At 45.5% G+C, this 21802-nt stretch overlaps 1 protein-coding gene across 1 annotated transcript in view; it reads right to left on the reverse strand.

Annotated features, from left to right (window-relative positions):
• Positions 1-21802, reverse strand: part of afg2a (AFG2 AAA ATPase homolog A) — a 123387-nt gene that overhangs the window by 10062 nt on the left and 91523 nt on the right. The window contains exon 16 of the mRNA XM_023992647.2: positions 9702-9866. Within this exon, the coding sequence (XP_023848415.1) occupies positions 9702-9866 (165 nt within the window). The remainder of the gene's footprint in view (positions 1-9701; positions 9867-21802) is intronic.

Below are 21802 nucleotides of genomic sequence, written 5' to 3' on the forward strand. Positions count from 1 at the left end.
ATGAAACTCTTTCAGAAGGGTCACCCCCATCCTCACCTCCACACTGTTTAGCAAAGGCCCGTGTGGAATAGCACCTGTGTCGAGGCTCTGGGACGAGACGGCCGTGGCGTGTAAGGGGGAAAACAGGGCCTCAATTTTAAGGGCATATTTGTCCTCGCTGGTTAATCAGGCGAATGAAAGCGGCACATTCTCCCCAGCACTGGGAAGGAAGAGATGGCATATTTACTAAACATGCCCACACTGGAGCGACCTGGAGACCGCTCTCTATGGCTCTGTGTGTGTGTATTCTTGTGCACTACTCTGCCTATGAGTGTGTGTGTGTGTGTGTTTGCGTGTGTGCTCACATGTTTACACAGTCCTGATCACACGGTAAGCAAAATTCACAACGTCCATGCCCATCCTCTACTCTAAAATTGCGTTAAATCGTATGGGTAACATGGTAGCCTCACAAGCCGTCTAATTACATTAAACGCTGCATAGATATCAGTCTGGTAGGGCTGAGAAGGCATGATTCTTAGCCCCGCCTTGTCCCATCACCGCTGCTTCCTCTGATGAACTATGGCGGTGACGAACGCGAAGCTCCGTTGTTGACAGGCAGTTAACAGTAGGAAAACAACATGTAAAGTCATATTTACGAGGTGATAGCTAAATATAAAGCTTTACATGACAGTTAAAAAGTTGCAAAAATAGACTCTGCTCCCTATCATACATGCTCCATTCTATGCCATAGCATATAAATTACAAGAAGGTTCAATAACCTGGAGGCAATCAGAGGTTACTGTAGCAAGACGATCACTGTATTGAATCCGATGCAGTAGGCTAATCTCTATTATCGCTACRGTTTGGCAAAAACATTAGTAGGCTACTTTATTTCTGTTAGTATCACGTTGACATACAGCACATTATGCATGTATGTACAGTACCAATCAAACGTTTGGACACACCTACTCATTCAAGGGTTTTTCTTTATTTKTACTMTTTTCTACATTGTAGAATAATAGTGAAGACATCAAAACTATGAAATAGCAAATATGGAATCACTTTTAACAAGGCACACCTGTTAATTGAAATGCATTMCAGGTGACTACCTCATGAAGCTGGTTGAGAGAATGCAAAGAGTTTGCAAAGCTGTCATCAAGGCACATAGTGGCTACGTTGAAGAATCTCAAATATAAAATATATATATTGATTTGTTTAACACTTTTTTKGTTACTACATGATTCCATATGTGTTATTTCATTGTTTTGATGTCTTCACTMTTCTTCTACAATGTATAAATTAGTAAACAAAGAAAAACCCTGGAATGAGTAGGTGTGTCCAAACTTTTTACAGGTACTGGCACTATATAATGTTTCTCTGCCTTTTTTTGGGCTCATTATCCTGGTGTTTGATATGCCGTTCTCTGGAAAGACAACAAGTGCTTGTTTTACTTCCTCAAAATGCCCTAGGTTAAAGAGACAGTGTCCTGTCTCTTTAACCTAGAAAATGTTGTGCTGCAGCTTCTGTTTTCAGATTTTTGTCAAAGGTGATCCAATTGCTTTCGAATTTCTTATGCGCAATGCCCATTGGCCAAAATGGCTTCAATGCTATCAATTCCAGACTGATAGCTCAGAGTTAATTACGAGGCTAAACATGGGTAACATCTACTACCAATGTGTGGAACCAACCTCTGGATGATCCACTGGAGTCATGGAAACCTTAAYGTTGAGAGATGTTTGATATTGTGTCTAGGAGTAGGGGGAATGCGGCTATTCGGCCCTTGATAAAGACATTTGATCCCAATTGTTCTGGCCAGTACAGCTGAATAAGAGTATGGCTAAAAGGCATAGACATAAGGGTACAATTACATTTTGAATGGGAACATATTGGCACACAGAGACACAAACATTTTCAAAGCAATGGCTAAGTGGAACACCCTCCAAAAGTAAGAGTAAGACAACAGTATCACCAATATTCTCACAATCCCAATAGAGTAATTCCTCATGAAACCAGGACAAGGAAAATACCATGATTTTAGGGAATTTCACAAAATGTAATGGCCCTTTGGAGGAAGGACTCTTGACATACACTGAGTGTATAAAACATTAAGGACACCTGCTCTTTCCATGACATAGASTGACCAGGTGAATCCAGGTGAAAGYTATGATCCCTTATTGATGTCACTTGTTAAATCCACTTCAATCAGTGTAGATGAAGGGGAGGAGACGGGTTAAAGCAGGATTTTTAAGGCAAAGGAGTGGCCAATCCACAGCCATTTGCGAGGTGTTAAACGAGAGACTGGCCTTCCTGTTGGGCTGCTCAGTGCAGCGTTTAACTACAGACACCTGACCTCTCGGCCTGTGTGGGCCTCTGAAACAGGCACACCTCCTCCTGACAGTGGCCTATGCGGCCTAAGGCCAGGGTAAGGAGAGGAAGATCCGGGGGACAACTCAATAAACTTTTTTTTACAGGTTCCTGGAGTTTCTATTGCTGAAGCKCTGGTCTTCTTTTTTCCTTCTTTTTTCTCTCTTTCTCAATCTCTCTCTCACTCACTGTAGTTTGCCTCCTCTCCCATCCAAAAGGCCCTAGGACTTTTTTTTTTACTGGTTCCTTAATGCTGGAGGGGTAAACATCCTTCTCTATCCTTCCTGCTCTCCCTCCGCCCTTTCCCTCCCTCCTGCCTCTACCCCAAGCCAAGAGAAACATTACAATGAGTACACTTGAGTGGTTCATATTTCCCAGGAAAAWTTTWATTTGTGCCACGCGTGTACTTGGACCTAGACCACAGCAAGGTCTTTATATATAAATGCAAAAAGGCARAGCTGGAAGTCTTTCCTTTTCATACATCTCCCATTTTGACAGCCAGGACTCTGAAAGGCTGCTCACTTGAAAAGGTAAAAGATGACTTTATAACAAAAATTTGAGAGGTAAACAGCTATTCGTTCCAGAGACAATCTGACATACTTGCCTGGGTAGTAAACTGAATATTATATGCACATATTTTTTGGCAATCTCTTCCTGCTTCCTATGGTCGGAAAATGTCAAAACAATAGTGGTTCGCTGTGGCAAAATTATACTGTGCATTTAAAAGCTCACAGATTTATAAAACTCACCTATGTTTTGGCCTCGAACAAACGCAACATATGCATATTTTCTTGATCAACATTGTGATTTAATCTATCAATCTCTGATCAGCAGAGGCCAGACGTAMACTTGCGTCATTGAGTCTTTACATTGAATCTTAATGCTATTAAAATAGCAACAGCTTTGTTGATGCATTCTTCTGGGTGTCCTTGATAATAAAAAATCTTTGCAACAACAAATATGGGGTCATAAATCTTTGGCGGGGAACAGGGCAGAAGAACAACCACAACAGGTGTTAAGAGGAAGCCATTTATCTTCCTGCTTGGAAAACAAAATATATTATGGTGTTTTTTGTGGTTTTCTTTCTCCCCCTCCATAACATCAATGTTATTTCAAAGTCTTTCTACCTACAGATTGACAGAGTATACGAGGAATTTTGATATTTCGAAGCCATACATTGGTTTTGGATGGCTGGTAATGTTAAGCAATCATTACCGTTTCCTCAAATAAATCTAAATCAAATTAAATCAAATGTTATTGGTCACACACACATGGTTAGCAGATGTTAATGCGAGTGTAGTGAAATGCTTGTGCTTCTAGGTCCGACCGTGCAGTAATATCTAACAAGTAATCTTACAATTTCACTTGTTGGCAGCAGCCACTCAATGTTAGTCATGGCTGTTTAACAGTCTGATGGCCTTGAGATAGAAGCTGTTTTTCAGTCTCTCGGTCCCAGCTTTGATGCACCTGTACTGACCTCGCCTTCTGGATGATAGCGGGGTGAACAGGCAGTGGCTCGGGTGGTTGTTGTCCTTGATGATCTTTTTGGCCTTCCTGTGACATCGGGTGGTGTAGTTGTCCTGAAGGGCAGGTAGTTTGCCCCCGGTGATGATTTGTGCAGACCGCACTACCCTCTGGAGAGCCTTCCGGTTGTGGGCTCAGCAGTTGCTGTACCAGGTGGTGATACAGCCCGACAGGATGCTCTCGATTGTGCATCTGTAAAAGTTTGTGAGTGTTTTTGGTGACAAACCAAATTTCTTCAGCCTCCTGAGGTTGAAGAGGCGGGGTKGCGCCTTCTTCACCACGCTGTCTGTGTGGGTGTACCATTTCAGTTTGTCCGTGATGTGTACGCTGAGGAACTTAAAACTTTCCATCTTCTCCACTACTGTCCCGTCGATGTGGATAGGGGGTGCTCCCTCTGCTGTTTCCTGAAGTCCACGATCATCTCCTTTGCTTTGTTGACGTTGAGTGTGAGGTTATTTTCCTGACACTACACTCCGAGGGCCTTCACCTCCTCCCTGTAGGCCATCTCGTCGTTGTTGGTAATCAAGCCATCTGGGGGCGGCCCGTTTGGAGGGTACTATGGTGTTAAATGCCGAGCTGTAATCGATGAACAGCATTCTTACATATTCCTCTTGTCCAGATGGGTTAGGGCAGAGTGCAGTGGGATTGCGTCGTCTGTGGACCTATTGGGGCGGTAAGCAAATTGGAGTGGATCTAGGGTGTCAGGTAGGGTGGAGGTGATATGATCCTTGACTAGTCTCTCAAAGCACTTCATGATGATGGAAGTGAGTGCTACGGGACAATAGTCGTTTAGCTCAGTTACCTTAGCATTCTTGGGAACAGGAACAATGGTGGCCCTCTTGAAGCATGAGGGAACAGCAGTCTGGGATAGAGATAGGGATGCCGTCTGGGCCGGCAGCCTYGCGAGGGTTAACACATTTACATTTAATTGTTTTACTCACGTTGGCTGCGGKGAAGGAGAGCCCGTAGGTTTTGGTAGCGGGCCGTGTCAGTGGCACTGTACTGTCCTCAAAGCGAGCAAAGAAGTTGTTTAGTTTGTCTGGGAGCAAGACACCGGGGTCCGCGACGGGGCTGGTTTTCCTTTTGTAATCCGTGATTGACTRTAGACCCTGCCACATACATCTCGTGTCTGAGCCGTTGAATTATGACTCTACTTTGTCTCTATACTGACGCTTAGCTTGTTTGATTGCCTTGCGGAGGGAATAGCTACACTGTTTGTATTTGGACATGTYTCCGGTCGCCTTGCCATGATGAAAAGCAGTGGTTCGCGCTTTCAGTTTTGCGCGAATGCTGCCATCAATCTACGGTTTCTGGTTGGGGAATGTTTTAATTGTCACCGTGGGTACAATATCACCGATGCACTTGCTAATAAACTCTCTCACCGAATCAGCGTATACATCAATGTTGTTGTCTGAGGCTATCCGGAACATATCCCATGGAATCAGATTGGTCGGACCAGCGTTTAACAGACCCGAGCACGGGCGTTTCCTGTTTTAGTTTCTGTCTATAGGCTGGGAGCAACAAAATGGAGTCGTGTTCAGATTTGCCGAAAGGAGGGCGAGGGAGGGCTTTGTATGCATTGCGGAAGTTAGAGTGGCAATGATCCAGAATTTTGCCAGCCCGGGTCGCGCATTCGATATGCTGATAAAATTTAGGGAGCCTTGTTTTCAGATTAGCCTTCTTAAAATCCCCAGCTACAATAAATGCACCCTCAGGATGTGTGGTTTCCAGTTTACATAGAGTCCAATGAAGTTCTTTCAGGACCGTTGAGGTTTCTGCTTGGGGGGGGGGGATGTACACGGCTGTGATTATAATCAAAAAGAATTATCTTGGCAGATAATGCCGTCGGCATTTGATTGTCAGCAATTCTAGGTCAGGTGAACAAAAGGACTTGAGTTCCTGTATGTTGTTATGATCACACCACAAATCGTTAATCATAAAGCATACACCCCCGCCCTTCTTCTTACCGGAGAGATGTTTGTTTCTGTCGGTGCGATGAGTGAAGAAACCGGGTGGCTGTACCGACTCTGATAACATGTCCTGAGTGAGCCATGTTTCCGTGAAACAGAGAATGTTACAATCTCTGATGTCTCTCTGGAAGGCAACCCTTGCTCGAATTTCGTCTACCTTGTTGTCAAGAGACTGGACATTGGCGAGTAGTATACTCTGCCCCTTCTGCGGCGCCGTTGTTTTGGGTCGCCTACTGGGATCCGATCCATTGTCCTGGGTGGTGGTCCAAACAGAGGTCCGCTTCGGGACAGTCGTATTCCTGATCGTAATGTTGGTAAGTTGACGTTGCTCTTATATCCAATAGTTCTTCCCGGCTGTATATATTAAGACTTAAGATTTCCATTTCCTGGGGTAACAATATAAGAAATAATACATCGGTGCCATTCTGATGTCGGCGCCATCAGAACGTCCACAACACATGGYGGATATTTTGACAGCAGGGGATTTCGTGGATAAATTACATTCTGTAAACAGGAAAACTATGAAATGTGGATCCACCTAATCAACCACAATGTCCCCACAGTAGGCCTATATGATGTCCCCACAATGTCCCCATACTGGGCCTGTATGATGTCCCCACAATGTCTCCATACTGGGCCTATATGATGTCCCCACAATGTCCCCATACTGGGCCTATATGATGTCCCCACAATGTTCCCCATACTGGCCTGTATTGATGTCCCCACAATGTCCCATACTGGGCCTGTATGATGTCCCCACAATGTCTCCATACTGGGCCTATATGATGTCCCCACAATGTCTCCATACTGGGCCTGTATGATGTCCCCACAATGTCTCCATACTGGGCCTGTATGATGTCCCCACAATGTCCCCATACTGGGCCTGTATGATGTCCCCACAATGTCCCCATACTGGCGCTGTATGATGTCCCCACAATGTCTCCATACTGGGCCTATATGATTCCCCACAATGTCTCCATACTGGGGCCTATTTATGATGTCCCCACAATGTCCCCATACTGGGGCCTGTATTGAATGTTCACACAATGTCCCCATACTGGGCCTATGTGATGTCCCCACAATGTCCCCATACTGGGCCTATATGATATCCACACAATGTACCTCTGCCCTCCGGAAAACTGATAGCCCCTTATTGACATGCGTCCTCTCCGTGACACCCGTGCAATCTTCCGCAGGCTAACTGGGGAAACAATGCTGACTCCTAGTAAAGAAGCGTCCTCTATCAAAGCTAAATGAGCCAACAGGTCTCCACCAGGCTGAAGGAGCTGGCCTCTCTCTGACTCGGGACATGTGATGGAGTACATAAATCCTCRGGTTCTTCCTGTCAGGGCTTGATCATAAAAAAGAGAAAAAGAAACGCGTCACCGTTCCCTCCGGACTAGCAGCAATCCCTCTTTATGACAACACAATGCAATTACAGTATCGAATGTTACTTTGTTGGACGGCTGAAGGCGGATGGTGAAGGCAGGAGCAGTGCTGATGGACGGGTATGGTGGTGGGGGGTAGTGGGGTGTAAACTTGGGGAAAACAGATGTCACTCTGGGCAGGAACCTGCCGGGTGGAAGACGTGATTTTAACAAGGCTTCTGGCTCGGAGCTGACATGACAACAACTGCCAGTCTTGTCACTCTACCAGTCCATTCAACCTAACCCTATGAGAAACACAAAATGAGGCAACACTTCACATTAATGACACGGTTGCAACTTTATGTGAAGTGTAAGCCAAAATCATATTCTCTCCTCACAAAGTCCGACAACTAACGCAAGACTCAATGCTTAGTAATGTCCTTGCTCATTCTCTTAAGAGTTCCTAGTACTTCAGTTGGCAGAGAGAGGAGAGAGAGGGAGAAGGCTGTGTGTGAGCGAGAGAAATATGACTCGGCAAACCGGCCTCCAATTTCAATAAGAGCCCGGACGATTTACAAGGGCCCCTCATCGAGCTTGTTCCCCTGAAGCGTGGGCTTGATACACGACCGATGCCCATCCGCCATGGCACGCCTCACCGCCCTCTGCAGAAATCCCGCCGTGCCAAGACAAATACGCCCGCTCAGTAGCATTTCAAACAGATGCATAGCACCACGGCAGACTTTTATGACCTGCCATGCCAGGAGTATTCACGTTCACATACCCTCAGGAGAGCTATAGTATATTTAGTTTAGACAAGATGCCTTTAAGCACTCCATTCCACCTATATATCCCACCTTACAGCCACCAAAAGACACTGGACCACAAGAGCTACTTATTTTACAAGCCGTTTCATCGAATTACTACATCTAACGATTTGCTGTATTACAGTTTGTTCATGTTATTTATCTTATTAAGTTAGAGCATTGAGGAGCATGAAAATGGCTTCCAAATGTCCCCTGACATACAAAGGTACTACAAAAGCGCTGGCAACAATAAAGTGTGTAACAGCTCACAGACCATTGACTTTAAGCTTGTGCATGTTGTGCGAAGCAGCACATACKTCTGGGGGGGGGGGGGGGGTTTGTGGGTTACCGAGAGTGAACCTGCAAACAGAGATAGCAAACTTTCCACTGGGAGGTGAAAGCTCTATCCCAAACACCCCGATGTAAAACGCAACACCTGATACCAAGGGATCGGTTTCTAGCACATACCTTCTCCAGGTGCCTGCTTTAAGCTGCTTTTGGGTGGGGGAACTATGGAGGGAAGGAGGGAGGGGAAAGGAGGGTGGGGGTACATGTTTTCAACAGATCTCTACAAATCCCTAAAAGGTCATGTAAGAGAAGCAAATTCCTCGACAGCTGTGTTCCTCTGATCAGATCTCCAGGAGAATAGCCAGAGAAAAAGTTAGTGGCCAAAAGGTCCTAGACACAGAATTGACAAATCCTCTTCATAATACCCATGTGGCCGGCCTTGCAACCACATTTTGATCGACTGTAACATTTTGGACAACCGGAGTTGATTTTATAGCCACTGAAGGATGTGTCATCATTAAACCACAAAAAGCATGAAAAACATCTTGACAGGYAGGGCTTGTCAGGGCTTCAACGGCACCGCACTGTTTCTCTGTCAAGACAACGTGATTCACACCCCAGCCCAACGTCAAGAGACAAGTCTGTCACACAATGGAGTGTTTGTGTGCTCGCTGCGAGTCCGCCAGCTGTGAGATCACGAGGGCCTTGACACAGCACAGACATAAAACAGACAGTGGAAGGCGAACAACATCTCCTTGCGAACGCTGGCCACCTCTCACTTATTTCCTGTAATCGTTAAAAGGTAGGCTTAAAACAATAACAATGAGGAGAGAGAGAGTCCTTCACCTCAATATTTTTTCCCCCCATGTTGAACTTGACTTTACGGTCTCCGTGTTGAGTGTGCCACGACAGGGTTGGGTTTGTCTTAGCCGATTTTTATTTGACAGTCCGGCTCTTGCCAGGGTGGCCAACCATGAATCAGGTAGCATGCCTTCGATAAATCTCACTTGTAGGAATTGATTCAAACCTGGACTAAAATCCTCGATCATTTGTCCAATAGAAAACAAGTTGCCGCCATTCATGACTAAATGGTAGAATTGTTCCTGGTCTTGTCCTTTATATTTGATATAAAAACACATATTGGCACTAGTGCTGATATTCTTACATTCAATATCACATTCTCAATACTAATCACAATGGGTGAAATCCTAACTTGAAATCTGCATATGTGTAACTTAGATTTTCACGTAAACTACGCATTGATGTCAATGGGAGATTAGCCCCAGAATTGTTATTACATTACAATGTGTATTACATCCTGCATCTTCTATGTATTCTACCATAAAATTACTATTATAGAGTACGTGTTGTTTATTTGCAACCATAATCAGTACTGTTTGTCTCACCTCTGCTCCGGAGTACTTTTCCGTTCGGGTCACCAGGTCATCCAGACACATGTCCTGGTCCACTGGCATGCTGCGGAGCTGCAGCGTGAAGATTTCCCGTCGCGTGGGGCCGTCCGGTAGAGGGACGTACACTATCCGGTCCAGTCGACCCGGACGCATCAGGGCCTAGGCAACAGAAGTGAGGGAAATGAGCTGTCATGTGTGTGTGATTGTCTCTGCTGCTGGGTGACAAACATCCCTTTGAGGATGGAGTCTTCATCAATCAATCAATCAATAAATACATCTTTCCACCTATCCTTCTCTCTTACTCCCTCCATCCATCTCTCTTGTTAGGAACCTGAGACTAGAAGAATTCCATGCACTGATTGCAGGTGTGGTAAACTTGCCCTGAAGCAAGGCCTGATTTGCACAATTTACCTCAGTTCATATCAAGCGTGAAGATTATTATTCCAAATGGAGGCCATGTGCAGTCTCAGGAGGACCATATTCAATCAAAGTCCACACCATACGCTGGTTTCCAAGGTACAGAAAAACAACACTGGATGAAAAAAATGCACATTTGAACTATTGTTTACCATGTGAAACAGAAGAAAGAAAAATCGCAACTGAATATTAGTTCTAACACGTTGTCTTGCAGTAGAGGTAAGAATACTGTTTTGGTTTATCTCTGAGAAAGAAAAGATGAAGGGAACTATTCTGAACTAGTTTGTTAGGAAGGCATTTAGTCCTTCAATATTGACTGAAGGCCGTCATTGCTCTTGGAAAGGAAGTCAACATGGCTAAACACAGCAGGATCATCAGTCGCAGGGGCAAACAGAATAACTTCCCTCCCCACAACCTAGTGCACGGGTGGGTGGGGAACTAGATTTAGCCGCGGGTCGACTTTTGTTTGGAGCGAATAGTCGGCGCTGGAAAATAATTATAATAATTTGTACACTGCAAATTGACCACCACTAATCCTAAACAGAGATTGTATTTGAAAATAACAAACATTTCATATCTTGATTACATTGTGACACGAAACTCAAAGCTAAATTCCAATTATTTTACCAAAAACTAAAATCCGAAAAAAAAAACCATATATAAAAAATATGTTGCCGACCCCTGGCCTAGTGCATCCCAACGACCCCAAAATATCCCTCCAACCACTACGGTCTCTCTTCCCTGATGGCATAGAGGGACAGTTGGCTGCTCAGCACAGACAGACGGGCCTGCAGAGGTGGAAGTAATGTCTGTGCCTCTGGTGAGCAGTGGCCTAGCCCACCGCCTTTCAACTTGTTGTTTACATCCTCGTCACATCCCCTGCTATAACCTTCTGGATATACAAAGGACTTTCAAGCCCAGAGACTTCCTTCCTATATGTACATATTTAAAATCTGTCTGCGCTTCCCTGTGCGGAACGTTTGCAAATGGGGGGGGAAAAATTGACGTAACCATAACAGTCTGGCTAACAAATTAACGATGTATCACGAGAGGATCATTTTTTTGTTGTCCAGATTCCTCCACTTGGATCCGCCCTGCTATGCGCTAACAACATGAATAGGAGGACAACAATGTCACTGTGATTAGGATGGGGGAGATGAATAGGCCCCAGGGCCACTGCCAAAGGAAAATAATAAAGGTCCATGCTGGCTAGGGGACAGAGTAGCTTGACAACGTGTGTCTGGAACAAAAACACGTGAGGCTCTCTCTTCTTTGTCATCTCTCTTCCCACGAGGGGGACAGAGGGGGGCCTGTGGTTGATTGTCGCCGAAGTGCGTACTCCGCTCCACTGTGGACGTGCCAGGGACACTTCCGGAGTTGYTCTCCCTGGAAGTATGTGGCGGCCGCATGCCAGCGCAAACTTRCCGACCYCTCACACACACAGGCAGACAGACACWCAACCTACAGGGCCTCCACAATWCAACTACCCTAACAGGGCACACCGGGAAGAACTGAGTGTTAAGATGATCTAGCTCAACATGCTAAATCCATTTACGTTTGTTAACCCTAGATGTTGCTTGCAACAGATTATCGGGGTATTTCCTACAAGCAAAGTTGCACGCTTTCTCTACCATAAAAACACACACATTCACACGTGTACAAAAAGCTACACATGCACACTCCCAACTATCCAGGTGCTCACACAAACAGACCAACTCTGGGCTGTTGAGACTGCTAAACTCATTTGACTTCCCTGGAGGCAAAGGTCTTTTTTCTGGTCCTCTCAGGAAGAGCAGGGGCCCATCCATCACTTAACAAGATACACTTCCTGTTTTCAAGGATCCGGGGGGGGTGGTGCAGGACCCCAAAAGAAAAATACTTGGCTTGGCATGTCGGGCAAGCGTTGACGGGCTCTTTCGTAACGCCATCCTTCCACCTGAAGCCTTGGCTTGACAGCAGAAAGACCGTGATGGAGGGGGGACGAAGGGGAGGGGGGGCGGGAGGAGAGACAGGGAAGTATAAAGACAGCTGGCGCAGAGGACACTGACAAAACCCACTATAACCTCATGCTAACAACTCTCAAACGTCACAGAGAAGAAACACTGCAGTTATTGGTGAATAAGGTACCTATATTCAAAGTATGAGGTTATCACAGTAGCCCATATTCTTCTCTGAGTTAACTATTAAGAGAAATAGTTACACTGATCATGAACCTCTGCATCTCAACATGGTGACATCGAATGGGAACTTTCCACCAAGTACTTAGAAAAAAAGTGCCTCAAAATACTTTCCAATCGCAGAATAAAAGTCAGGATACAGTATAGTGGCTTCAGTCAGGGCGAAAACAGGGCGAAAAAAAGCCTCGCTCGCTCTCTGCCAGCCAAGTTTCACTGCCGATAACAACAGTAATCMTTCCAGAGATTGCGATCCTCCTCTAGAAGTGAATACGCTGTAACGACAGATGACTTCCTATCTCTGAAGGCCACTACCTCTCTATAACCGGTGAAAAATGCTGGGAATCCAAGCCTCTGAACATTTCCAGTCAAAAGTTGGGACACACCTACTCTTTCAAGGGTTTTTCTTATTATATATTTTTTTACTATTTTCTGCATTGTAGAATAATAGTGAAGACATCAAAACTATGAAATRACACATATGGAATCATGTAGTAACCAAAAAAGTGTTGAACAAATGCACTGTAGGCCTACTGAACCTTTCCAAATCATGTCCAATAAATTGAATTTACGACTGGTGGAGTCCAAGTTGTAGAAACAGCTCAAGGATGATCAATGGAAACAGGATGCATCTGAGCTCAATTTCGAGTCTCATAGCAAAGGGTCTGAATAATTACGTAACTAATGTATTTCCGTTTAAAAAAATATATAAATGTGCAAAAATCAACAACAAAAAATTGCTTTGTCATTATGGGGTATTGTGTGTAGATTGATGAGGATTTTAAAAAATGTAATACATTTTTGAATAAGGCTTTAATGTAACAAAATTTGGAAAAAGTCAAGGGGTCTGAATACTTTCCGAATGCACTGTATGTGGTTCAGTAGGCCTACAGTATATGTGGTTCAGTTGGCCTACAGTATATGTGGTTCGGTAGGCTTATATGTGGTTCAGTAGGCCTATATGTGGTTCAGTAGACCTACAGTATATGTGGTTCAGTAGGCTTATATGTGGTTAGGCCTATATGTGGTTCAGTAGGCCTATATGTGGTTCAGTAGGCTTATATGTGGTTCAGTGGGCCTATATGTGGTTCAGTAGGCCTATATGTGGTTCAGTAGGCCTATATGTGGTTCAGTAGGCCTATATGTGGTTCAGTAGGCCTATATGTGGTTCAGTAGTGTACTTTTCATGGTGTTACCATGCATCATGCTCCAATCAACTGAGCCATCAAATCCACATACAGAATCCTTTATTCATGCCACATCCTTTTTTTATGCTCGATTGTTATCTTCTTCTTTGAAAGGGACATTTCCCAACGCTGGTTGGCTGGGAGTATGGCTGGCTGAGACATTAGTTGAGTCTGTTCCCTGCCCCAAAGGCATCCGCTCTATGTGGTTTCCTAAACCTGTCAGTCTGCAATCCGCAGAGGCCCCGGTGACTCACTCACTTCCACGGTGGAGATACATGGGCCACCCTGCAACTATGCTGGCTGGGGACACTACAGAGATAAAGTGGGACCACAACAACGCACACCGTGCAGCTGGTCCACACCATCAGACCAGGGGGGTGCATAGGAGATGGTGTCTTCAGGGAGGGCAGGGGACAGGAGTGGGGGGGCAGGCAGTAGGAGTTGGTGCCACCCAATAACATTGTGGAGAGGGTTAGAAAAGAGAGAGAGGCAGAGGAAGGGAGAAGCAACCGAGAATTGGGATCAGATCAAAATATTAGAGGCTTTCAGTCTGATTTTGCCCTCGAGTCAAACTTGCTTAGGTCAGGCGACGCCACGATGTCCAAGAAGTGATTGCTCCGGTACCTGTCAACCCCTTATGGCACCTGCTGCCCCAATCACAGTCTGTTGCAGAATGTTTACACCTAGCCATTGTGATTAGATCTTGCAGGACCAGAACCACAGGACGCATTGTTTCACCGCTGACCACAAACACCTGTCATGTTCCTTGGTCTGTCTTAGAGTGTTTGGGAATTAACGGAAGCACCACGTTAACATAGGCCCCTCTTTTAGGAGGTGTGTGTGTGTGTGTGTGACAGGTGGGGTTCACTGTCACATACCGGGTGCGGACCAGGTGAGAGAGTGGGCTGGTAGGATGGTAGCAGCTGCATCCCACTGTTATGGGGATGCCTCCTAGGGGGGGACGGGGGAGGTCCGAGCTAACACGGCCACAGCTGCTGGGTGTGTAGTTAAAATTGCCAGGCTCTAAACAACCCCCTGAGCACCTCACACCTCTTGCAACACTCACACAAAATGGCCGCCGTCAAAAAGTGTCTACATTTATTTGGATAGGACACAAAAATAGCCAAAACAAACGTTAAACACAGAAATAAAGGGACATGTGGGTTAAGTGGGAGTGGGGGAGTGAGCCACCAAAAAAAAGGTGAAGAAAAGGAAAGGAAATTAGGCTGAGCCCCGTTGAAATGTCAGGTCACTGGAGCCCGGAATAAAATAGCAGTAAAGCGGCTGCCATAAAATACATGTATGTTTGCTTACCAGAGAGGTGTATCCTGTGAGCTGTCCTGTCCACAGTTCACAGTATAATTATAAGGGTATTGCGTTAGGTGTAAACTATCAATGTCTGGTTTCCATAATCCGTCAGAACCCATAAAGTGGCCTGGTTTGACGTGGTGGCCCTTGCGCCGGCCAACTCGTTACCAGCGCCTCCCCTCACAAAATGTCAAAAATATTTATCTTGTCTTTCACTACTCTGCCTTGCTTCTTTCTCTGTTCACCCGCCTCTCCCTCTCTCGCRGTCTTGTCAAACATAAATGCTTTCAGTGCTCCCCCCCTCAAAACTGTCCCCCTTTTTACAGTACCAGCCTCCTTCTGGGGGGTATGGGGGATGACGGACGAAAGCAAGGGCTTCCGAATTTCATTTAACAAGCAAAAGTCCAGTGACAACAAACAGAGCGGATCTGAGGGTGCTGGGTACAGGGGGCGAAGGAAATGTCTTCACAGCTGTGAATAGTTACAGCCTCCCCCCCCCTGTGGCTCCCCCCTCATGATAACCAAACATAAAAAATACATTTAGTACAAGTGCTGCAGGTTGCACTTCACCATCCTCTCAGCCACAGACCCCCTYGTGGAAACGTACCCCCGCCTCCCCTTTACAAGTTCTAATTAGAGGGTTGACAGTCCCCTATGGTGTGTGCAGAACTGCCACTCCAGCCAGACCTGTCACATAACCATGCAGACAGACGGATAACCCTGCAGACAGACTTCACCCTCCATCTCCCCCTTATATTCTTCATAACTTCTGTCACACTGCGATGTCCCGTTGTATGCCTCAGCTTGTGTGTGGGTTGGGGGGGGGGTGTAAGTGGGGGAGTCTTCGGGGAGAAATTAGACGACTATTCATAAAACTGACTGCTGAAAGTACAGTACAGTGCTGACTGTTTTTGAGATATGCAAATAACGTGGAAAAGCTCTCAAACCGAAGTACAGAAAATCTGACTGTCAAGATTTCAAGTTTTACGTTTTTATGGTCACATGCACAACTACAGTGAAATGCCTTTCTTGCTGGCTCTTTCCCAACAATGCAGTAATAAATAAATACAAAATKAAACATGAGAAATAAAAATAAGAAGAACACGAGAAAGTAAGTAAGCTATATACAGGGTCAGCGCAAATACCGTGTTTACAATGTGCATGGACACTGGAGTGGGAGGGTTAGATATCGTTTGGCATGGCAAACTCAACAAAATATAACTACGCACCCGAGGTTCCAAATGCCAAGCGGAGTCAAGAGCTGCATGAGGGGTAAAGATCTAACGAGGGGGAGAGGCGAGAGGGGTGGCCACCCCGCCAAGACTGCTAATAGGGCATGTGAAGAAGGAGGAAGTGCTGTTGTGGGGGACAGGGGGGGACGTGGACCGGGCCTGGGTACAGGGGTGGGGGGGGTGACCCAGCTCTCCCCAACCCTCCCTGCTCCCCCTTCCCCTCCAGCCAGACTGCAGGTGCCAGCCCACCTCAGGGTCCCCGCCAGGCTCTCATTAAGCCCGGTGCCATTCAGCTGGCTCCTAACACGCAACCCTGAGCGCATTGTGTTTCTCTGGCGGCCCTTGTCCTCCGCCTCCTTCTCTCAGCCATGTAGGAGTGATGGAAAAAGAGGACTTTTAAGAGAAGGAGTTCAAGGGGTTTTCTTTTTCTTCATTTGGTGTTTTAATATGAAGGCTTCAGGTGTGATGTAGTCTTGGTGGCTATCACCTTGGTTTGCATTTGTTTTTGTCTGTCACACCAGCACTCCCTCGTGCTCCCAGACGCCATTATCGTCACAGTCATCACCGGCATCAGACACAGGTCAGCCTGCTGGCAGGGTGCTGAAAGAATCACCTCAGCTTCCTGAATACACGCACACACTCAATAGTTTCGAAAACATACCCGTGAAACACATACAGCCTCAAGCTTGCACACACACACACACACACACACAGGCACGCACTTGCAACACACGCGCTCTCACTCACATCGAGACCTACTTACGTGCATACACACAGAGAGACAAACATAAACACACACATTGCTGAGTGACGAGGCTGACTCAGTCGGATCAGTTTCCACTTCCGTGAAATGTAAACATTAGCTTGTTTACCCTTTACCCCAGTGGTATTYAAACTTTTTCAGCAGGGACCCCATTTTTTYTGCACTCATTTCTGGGGAACCGATTTTTTTAGTAAGACTTTCTCGCGACCCCACCCCAAATCTAATGACACAACCTTAAAACTGGTTAATTTAGATTTTTACATTTAACAAATAACATTAAATTAATTATATTTTCATCTCTTATCAAATTAAAAGAAACCAATTAATATATTTACTCCATAAACCGTATCTTTGCTAAAAAACGTTTGTAAATTGTCCCACACAATAATCTGTACTCTTCATTTTTTGTTTCTTAAAAAAAAAACATGTAAATTATTTTGTTGACTCTACTGCAGTTCCCCCACGACCCCACCAGGGGTCATGACCCCGATTTGAATACACTGCTTTATCCCAAGCTGAGACTATGGTGAGAGTTCCTGTGTGTGTGTGGGTGTGTGTGTGTGTGTGTGTGTGTGTTGTGTGTGTGTGTGTCTGTGTGTGTGGTGTGTGTGTGTGTGGGTGCTGTGTGTGTGTGGTGTGTGTGTGTGTGTGTGAGATAGAGTGCGAAGAGAGAGATGACATAAAGAGTACTCTTTCTCCACTCCATAATCCTTCCATCCTGTCCCCTTCCTTTGGTCTGGCAGGAGTCCATGAGCACCAATTGAGTCTGCCAGGCAAGGACAGGGGTGGACGGAGGGACAGGGGGAGCATCCAAAGGGGTGGGTACCTGTGGATGTAGGAGGCAGAAGGGGGTGGGTGGGGGCAAGTAGACCGGGAAACCCTGTCAACAGGCTTAATTAAGAAAAAAAATATCTGGGCTATATCTAGCTCTCAAAATAGCAATTAGCTGCCCCAGTGTTTGAACATCCAGAAAAAGAGAGGGAGTGAGAGAATGAAAGAGATTAAAAAATCCCCCTGCATGTGAAGACCTGTGTCGGATTTCGAGGTAGACAAGGTCATCTTCTCCCTGTTTTCAATGGCTCGGCCCCGTAATCAGACCCTGCGCGAGGGCGACAAACCTGTTTTTGTCACAACGGAGTGCCCACTTGGTTTACATGCCCATTGTGTACACAACACCTCTGCCCTTCTCCTGCCCCCCCTAAACACACCCCACCCCCAACCTCCATCTTCCACCTGAACAGACGCCTGACACTTACCTGTCTAGCTATTCCTCCACCACACACCATCCCACCCCATGCCACCAACCAGAGAACCTGACCCCCTTTCCAAAGCCGCGCAATATCATTGGCAGAGTGTTGCTCCGTACAACGCTCAGTATGTTTGTAATTGTGTACCCTATCATTCCGGCTGGTAATCCCTACCAGCTGCCTCCCTCCCTCCCCCGTTTTTCCTGGCCCACTCCAACCCTCCCTCCCCCCGTACTGCAGAAACACTGAAGCTCCACTCCAAGTGTGTTCAACGGGCCCCGGTGGATACACCCTGTTGACAGTGCCAAGCCTTTTATGCACTGAAAACACAGTATTCCCTTTCAGCCACAGAGAGGATGATGGGGGGGGGGGGGCAAGGACAGCACCTTGACAGACTCCAAACTTCAAAATCTCTTTCCTCATATCTTCAAGTAGAGAGCAAGAAGGAGAGAGTGAATTGAGAAAGAGAAGCACAACAAAAAATGTACGCACAAAAGAGTGCATAATTAGGACAGGATATGGTAGGAGAGGGAGCTCTGGGGTAAAAAGAAAAAGAGAAGCAGGCTGGCTGGGGTCGCTTTCCCAGAAAGCCAAGCTGCGATACCCGACCCGTTTGAATGGAAACCAGATAATCTGTTAACACAAGGAATGGCCCAGATCCTGCCTGCAGACTGACATGGATAGGTTGGTTCCTGTTCCAATCCGCTGCGGTAGCAGTGTGTGCTTGCAGTGTTGCCRAGGCAACCGGGTGTTCCGGCCAAACTCTTCTCCCCACAGATGGGAGGGCAGGAGGCGTAAAACAACAGGTGGAACTTCCAGACAGGCACAGTAGGGGCACCTCACAAACCGAACACTGTGGYGGTGGGGCAAAACATACAGCAGGCGGAATAAGTTGAAGACCCCATCCAGCACAGTGCCTTGCTATACTAGCCATGTTACTCCTGTACTCATATCAAGTACGAAGTACCCAAATTAATATCAATAAAGGTACAATTTAGAACTTCTTTCAGCTATTTTTCACTGTGCTAAGCTCCATTGCTGTTATTTTGTACAAAATAATGTTGGTTAAAGTTGTTCAAGCCTGCGACCGACTGTTCATGCATTCAGCTCCCCAACCCTTCCACATACTGACAYGTTAACTGAAAAGACAACACCAATCGTAGAGTAGTAGGTTTGTCGATTTGCCTCCAGTGTGCGTGGGGTAGCATCCGAATGTCATGGCACTGTAAGGATCAAGTTTGGTTGGCATCCATTGAGCGGCCCATGGTACCATAAAGCTATTATTTACAATGGCCTTAACAACTATATAGGTTCCGGCTGAGGTTAACAGGAGGCCATGCCACTAAATCAAGCTGTGCAAAGGTAGCTATTTCAGCCTCTTTCTCCCAACCACATTCATATTTTAAGAGCTRYGACTCAGGGCCGGCCCGCCTATTAGGCAGGATTAGGCAGCCGCCCAGAGCTAAACTGACCAAGACGCACCTCCAACAACACTTTACATAATTCTGCTCCAAAACAATGAAAACTTCTCTCACCCAGTGGTATATGGGCTATTAAGGTGAGCGCTGATGCCGCCCCATGATAAGAAGTGCCCACTTTGCCAAAGGCAGGGGCGCAAAATATGCATCTCATCCATTCCCAGCGCGCCACTCCATGGTGCGGTTGGAATAACGCAGGGCTGTGGCGCTCCACCAACGCTCCGTCAAAGTCATCTAACATAAATCATGTCGCCTATACGTTAGAGTATATACATCTACTGTACAAAACATTAAGAACACATGACATAGACTGACCAGGTATGAATGCTGGTGAAAGCTATGATCCCCTATTGATGTCACTTGCTAAAGCCACTTCAATCGGTGTAGATGAAAAAAATATGGATTTTTAAGACTTGAGACAATTAAGACATGGATTGTGTATGTGTGCCATTCAGAGGGTGAACGGGCAAGACAAAAGATTTACAGCAGCTTGCGAAAGTATTCACCCACCTTGGCATTTTTCCTACTTTGTTGTCTTACAAACTGGAATTAAAATAGATTTTTKGGGGGTTTGTATCATTTGATTTACACAACATAACTACCACTTTGAAGATGCAAAATATTTTTATATTTTGAAACAAACAAGAAATTATACAAAAAAACAGAAAACTTGAGCGTTGCATAACTATTCACAACTATTCAGCAAATACAGCTGCAAGTCTCTTGGGGTATGTCTCTATAAGCTTGGCACATCTAGCCACTGGGATTTTTGCCCATTCTTCAAGGCAAAACTGCTCCAGCTCCTTCAAGTTGGATGGGTTCCGCTGATGTACAGCAATCTTTAAGTCATACCACAGATTTTCAATTGGATTGAGGTCTGGGCTTTGACTAGGCCATTCCAAGACATTTAAATGTTTCCTCTTAAACCACTCGAGTGTTGCTTTAGCAGTACGCTCAGGGTCATTGTCCTSCTGGAAGTTGAACCTCTGTCCCAGTCTCAAATCTCTGGAAGACTGAAACAGGTTTCACTCAAGAATTTCCCTGTATTTAGCGCCATCCATCATTCCTTCAATTCTGACCAGTTTCCCGGTCCTTGTTGATGAAAAACATCCCCACAGCATGATGCTGCCACCACCATGCTTCACTGTTGGGATGGTGTTCTCGGGGTGATGCGAGGTGTTGGGTATGCGCCAGACATAGCGTTTTTCTTGATGGCCAAAAAGCAAMATTTTAGTCTCATCTGACCAGAGTACCTTCCATATGCTTGGAGAGTCTCCCACATGCCTTTTGGCGAACAYCAAACATGGTTGCTTATATTTGTCTTTTAGCAATGGCAATTTTTCTGGCCACTCTTCCATAAAGCCCAGCTCTGTGGAGTGTACGGCTTAAAGTGGTCCTATGGACAGGTACTCAAATCTCCRTTGTGGAGCTTTGCAGCTCCATCAGGGTTATCTTTGGTCTCTTTGTTGCCACTCTGATAAATGCCCTCCTTGCCTGGTCCGTGAGTTTTGGTGGGCGGCCCTCTCTTGGCATTTAATGGTGCTCCATGGGATGTTCAAAGTTTTTKATATTTTTTTTATAACCCAACCCTGATCTGTACAACTTTAAAAAATAATGTCGACCCCTAATCTTAGTCCATGTAACTTATTRTGTGATTTGTTAAGCCATATTTTACTCCTGAACTAATTTAGGCTTGCCTAAACAAAGAGGCTGAATAATTATGCAACGACTATATTTGAGTGATACATTTTTTATTAATCTTTTAAAAATGTTTTCTTCCACTTTGACAGAGTATTTTGAGCAGATTGTTGACCAAAAAAATGACAATTATATCCATTTTAATCCCACTTTGTAATATAGCAAATTGTGAAGAAATCTTGCAAGGCACTGTAAAATTCAACTAATGCGAGTGCACCGGACTCTACCATATGGACACATTGATAGGCCTCCACCGTGAGCCATTTGCAGCTAAAGAAATGAGCGCATGGAACTCAGAGATAGCCTATAGGCCAAATAACTTCCATCGTCATCTAAGTAAAAAAATAGATAAAGCTGACAAATAAAAACAGTAGAAAATATCCTGATGAAAGTTCAGGTTCTTTCGATCACATTCATCTATCTACTCCGCCTGTCTGCCTCCCTTTCTATCTGTCTTGACTTGAGCTATCTAGTGAAGTGCAACATTGTATCAAATCAATCAACTGGGTTAGTCCCAAAGCTGTCAATAGCGAACTTGCAACATTGTATCAACTTGCCTATTCCTGGCCCTCAGAGTTTCCTGTGCCAGTG

This window comes from Salvelinus sp. IW2-2015, linkage group LG8 (assembly GCF_002910315.2).
Source record: "Salvelinus sp. IW2-2015 linkage group LG8, ASM291031v2, whole genome shotgun sequence".
Taxonomy (NCBI): Eukaryota; Metazoa; Chordata; class Actinopteri; order Salmoniformes; family Salmonidae; genus Salvelinus; species Salvelinus sp. IW2-2015.